This window comes from Ascaphus truei, chromosome 9, assembly GCF_040206685.1.
Source record: "Ascaphus truei isolate aAscTru1 chromosome 9, aAscTru1.hap1, whole genome shotgun sequence".
Taxonomy (NCBI): domain Eukaryota; kingdom Metazoa; phylum Chordata; class Amphibia; order Anura; family Ascaphidae; genus Ascaphus; species Ascaphus truei.
Window position 1 is genome coordinate 43,174,158 of NC_134491.1, and position 4,993 is coordinate 43,179,150.

General features: G+C 47.3%; 1 protein-coding gene across 4 annotated transcripts in view; it reads left to right on the top strand.

Annotated features, from left to right (window-relative positions):
- Positions 1-4,993, top strand: part of CCDC88C (coiled-coil domain containing 88C) — a 110,547-nt gene continuing 105,554 nt past the window's right edge. For 3 of the 4 annotated variants that reach the window (XR_012803884.1, XM_075614543.1, XM_075614544.1), the window contains exons 1-2: positions 1-684; positions 4,309-4,409. Coding sequence is in view for 2 of the 4 variants with exons in the window: in XM_075614543.1 (XP_075470658.1) it covers positions 625-684; positions 4,309-4,409 (161 nt within the window). In the remaining 2 variants the exon portion in view is untranslated. Of the gene's footprint in view, positions 685-4,308; positions 4,410-4,993 lie in introns of those variants that run through there. The other variant, XM_075614545.1, reaches the window with a different exon arrangement.

A 4,993-nucleotide genomic window follows, 5' to 3' on the forward strand; every position in this document is an offset into this window, starting at 1 on the left:
ACTTCCCCAGGATCTCCTATCCCGGGACAAACTACCAAGGATCAGGATCTCCTATCCCGGGACAAACTACCAAGGATCTCCTATCCCGGGACAAACTACCAAGGATCTCCTATCCCGGGACAAACTACCAAGGATCTCCTATCCCGGGACCAACTACCAAGGATCCCCTATCCCGGGACCAACTACCAAGGATCTCCTATCCCGGGACAAACTACCTAGGATCTCCTATCCCGGGACAAACTACCTAGGATCTCCTATCCCGGGAGAAACTGCCTCTTACCCCGGGATCTGCGTTGGTTTTGGCTGAGCCCTGCAGGTTGGGAGGAGGGGTGAGGCTCTCCCCCCTGCAGAGATGAGTCTCTCATTGTTCAGCTCCTAGCAGGGCACAGACACGACATGGGCTGCTCTCCTGTGTGTGCAAACTGAGCCCTGCACACTGCTGTGTGTGCAAACTGAGCCCTGCACCCTGTGCACCCAGCACCCTGCTGTGTGTGCAAACAGCCCAGCACCCTGTGCACCCAGCACCCTGCTGTGTGTGCAAACAGCCCAGCACCCTGCTGTGTGTGCAAACAGCCCAGCACCCTGTGCACTCAGCACCCTGTGCACCCTGCTGCAAGAGAAGAGATGGATATCACAATCTCCGAGCTCCTGGATCTGTTCCTGGACAGCCCTCTGGTGACATGGGTGAGTTTGCACGCAGCCTGCGTGGGGTGAAGCTCGTGTAATTATCAGGATCTGGGTGTTACTTTCTGTGCTCACTGGATCCGTTTCTTTGCCCACACCAGAACCTTATTGTGTCCCAAGCAAATCAGCGAGTGAATGCAAAACCCCATGAGATCTCCTACAAAATCCCATGAGATCCCCTGCAGCACCCACACAAACCCCCATGAGATCCCTGCAGCACCCACACAACCCCCCATGAGACCCCCTGCAGCACCCACACAAACCCCCATGAGACCCCCTGCAGCACCCACACAAACCCCCATGAGACTCCCTGCAGCACCCACACAACCCCCATGAGACCCCCTGCAGCACCCACACAACCCCCCATGAGACCCCTTGCAGCACCCACACAACCCCCCATGAGACCCCCTGCAGCACCCACACAAACCCCCATGAGACCCCCTCCGTCTGGTCGGTTTTTAGTCTTTAAAAGAAGGATGTTTATCTTAAAACCTGTTTTACAAACTCCTTCCCTGGCCCCGTTCGCCCCATGACTTTGTTCCCGTCCCAGTTTGGAGGGAGCTGTCCAGTCTGTTCACAGTTGAATGATTTACAAAGCAGGACCCTTTCCCAGCACCATGTGGCTGGGTGAGTGCAGCCCCCTGTCTCGGGTTATAATTGGGCTCTAACACCCTGAGTCTGTACCCACAGTCCTGTTATAAATAGGAAATATGTCACCTGATTGGAAGCAAAACATTTCTTCTGTGTCTCTAACAAATCCCGAATATTGTGGATGCAATTGGATTACGTGTACATGAGTTAACACTTTCAGGACTGCACAGAGTATACCAACCCCCAAACTTCTATTTTGGAAGTGTCCATTTACCCAGCTATATAACCTTCAGCTGTTTTTTTTTTTTAATCTGAGCCAGCCATGAAAATGTGGTGAACAACCTAAAATTACAGGAAACCTTTGCAAAAAGCGATAAAATACAGAAACACAAAATAAACTGGAACAATATAAAATATTTATCAATTTAAGGATAAACCGTCATATATGGGCTTGAAAAATACAGCTATATCAAGGAAAAGTGACCCCTCCCCCCATGTCAATAAAGACCCCTCCCCCATGTCAATAAAGATCCCTCCACCCCAGTGATAACGACCCTTTACCTCTGTCACTGATGCATGTAGGGTCAAGCTCAGCCAGCCAAGAGGGGAAACATTTTCTTGGGATTATATTTCTTTAGTTTGCCCAATACCGGGTAATGAAGTTCTTGAGGCGGTCGGGGGGGGGGGGGGGGGGGGGGGGGGGGACGACGACGTGTGCAGTCACCATGGGTGGTGTAGCTGTCAATGACCACGTCAGCTATCACACCCCAGAATGCCTTGCAGCGGCAGACTCGAGGCATTGTGGGGCACAACTTTGGTGACTGACAGTTACACCACCCATGCTGCCTTCAATCGCGGTGTGGTTTGGCGCTTTGAGAAGTGCACGGTCCCCCGGCGGGCTCGGGAACCAACTAGACTATCAGAATATAATAGATGGACACATTTTGCCACTCGTCACCACTGAATTTCTCCTCATGCCCAACTGCGCACAGGGTTCATTTGGTGAGCGCCATTAAAATTCCTGCGGTTTCAGGGAACACTTTGCCGGCCTTTCTGTTAGTAAAGTGAAATACATGGTCCAGGTTTGTGGTATAACCATTTACTTTGCTCCTTGGGCACATCACTTTATCTCCCTGTGCCTCAGGCATCAAAAAAAAAGATTGTAAGCTCTTCTGGGCAGGGAAAGTGTCTGTAACAGTCCGATGTGCTGCGTACCGCGCGCTGTACTGTAATAGTGACGCGCTGTGTCCCATTGGGAGAAAAGCGCTATGTGAAATGTTGTGGTCATGATGATGATGATGATGATGATGGACAATGTTGCGATGGGAGTTGGAGAACCACTTTTTTTCATCTAGAAGAACCGCCGCTTCTTTAAACTTACAAAGTGTTTTTTTTCACTTCTCTCTTAATGAGAAAAAAAGTTTGTTGTATAAATCTTCCTCACACGAGGCCCAAGTAAGTTTGTCCTGGAGTCTACGAGGCTTCAAAATCTTGAAATCAGCACCACTATTTTTAGGGCATTTCATCCCCTCTTCTCACGGTTGGGCTGGCACAAGGAAGGGGCAGTGTGTAAAGGGGTCACATGGCCTGTTAGCTTGAATTGAAATCTGAAACATCTCATTACACTCGGCACAAATAGTGTCTCATCTTTCAGAGTGGGAGATTCATCTGACGCCTCCATACCCAAAACACAAACTCGGGTCCGACAGACCTATATTCCTTTATCTCTGCCTTAATGAAAGGAGATAAGACAAATCTTTATGAACAATATCCCAGAATTAACCGTATTTATCTATATCTTTTGTTAAGGGCTAGTTAGGAACTTAGATCGAAGTAGATACATAAAACAACACTGATTGAGGTTGAGTTACAGAGCAGTTTTTAGATAATGGAAATAACAAGAAGCTGCAGAAAAGTGTTTTTTTTTCTTCCACACCGATCACTAATGCGGTATCCCGTGTGTTGTGTACGATGACATCTAATGAAGTCATGGTGGTTTGTTTAATGGATAACAGATGCATTTCCTAAATCCGAACTACACTGTATCATCGTCTATTTCAGACGTCTGTGTCTGACCTCCTCTACTTGACAGGTGAAAGATTTCCTCAGGCAGGTGTGTCAAGGTTACCTGAACTTTTATTATGTCTAATAGCTGTTTTGCTTGACCAGCAAAATGTTGGGTGGTGCAAATACATATTTTAAAGCTGTGTACAAGCTTCACCGTTGTTTATAGTTAATTTTTGAGTCATGTTTATCCTCGCTGCCTCTTCTGTTTACCATAACCACCTGTATTTTAGCATCACTGGTTGCTGTGTTTTTGTATAAACTGGTAATCCATGGAGCATGAAAAGTAGAAAGGGGGAAGCAGGTGTCTAAGGGGCTGTGGGTCTTGTGTTTTTTTTTAAATCTATAGATGTAGAAATATGCCGTGCCTTTATATAAATAAATGTTCTTAAAGCAAAATAAGAGTGATCTGGGGGGTGGGGGTAATGCCAGGATGCTGAGAATTGAACTTTTTGGGGGGCTGTTCATTAATACATAGAATTTTGTGAACAAATACTATTAAGTGATAATATACAGACGAGACATTAAATGTATTGGGAAAGCGACACGGAGGTTTAGCAGCAGCCATGCCCATACAATATTGCCGGCACGAGCAGACCCTGCCACAAGGCTTCTAATCTTATTTTAGTGCCTGAGGCCCAGGCAGATCAATGAGAAAGGGTTTTCCTACTTCACAGCCCATGTGATTGATTACCACCACAAAGCTAACCCCCCTCCCCCACCTTGCATTGTGATAGTAAAGCACCCAGGTGTGTAACACCATCTGCATGTTATTCAATGTTTAACAGCGTTTCAAATCTAGGCGTTAACCCCTGATTCTGCGGGGCAGGGGCGCGCTGCACACTATTCTAAAAGAAAGCGCCTACATTTCTTTCGTTTGTTTTACAATAATTATTTTGAGTCTGGACGTCTCCTGTATTGGGGGCTGCCTCTGTATAAAGCTGTTTCAATCTCTGTTTTTCTTCATAGGTGAAAACCTGTGGCCCATGTGAGAATGAAAATGAAACTAAATTGGCAATGTACATGGATCTGGCTGATGGAGTCTTTCTGAACAAAATTATGCTTCAGATGTAAGTACTTCCTCCTGCAGGATGGGGGGGGGGTGAGGTTCATGTCCTGTAAGGTGACTGCTCCTCCTGCAGGTACCTGAGGAGGGGGGGGGGGGGGGAAGGTTCATGTCCTGTAAGGTGACTGCTCCTCCTGCAGGTACCTGAGGGGGGAGGGGTGAGGTTCATGTCCTGTAAGGTGACTGCTCCTCCTGCAGGTACCTGAGGAGGGGGGGGGGGGGGGGAAGGTTCATGTCCTGTAAGGGGAGCGTTGCTGTCGCATGTTTGTTTCTGTGATACTAACCCCAGGTCACATAACTTTCCTCCTGTCGTCATGCTGTTCGTCCTGAAATACACAAGTCTTTTTACTTTCCAAGCTGTATATTGTCACGTTATAGGAAGAGTGACAGCTGTTGCTGTCACCAAAATGTAACCGTCCTAACATTCTGAATTCCATCAAGAAGTATTAGAAATAATGCCAAAGTAGGTCTTGCTGGTGTAACTGGACAAACAATATTGTAACTGGTCCATCAGTCTCCTAATTGGGTAATTAGTCCTGAACATGCTCCATATTTTTAAAGGCCAGAATACCACTGCTCTCTGTGGGG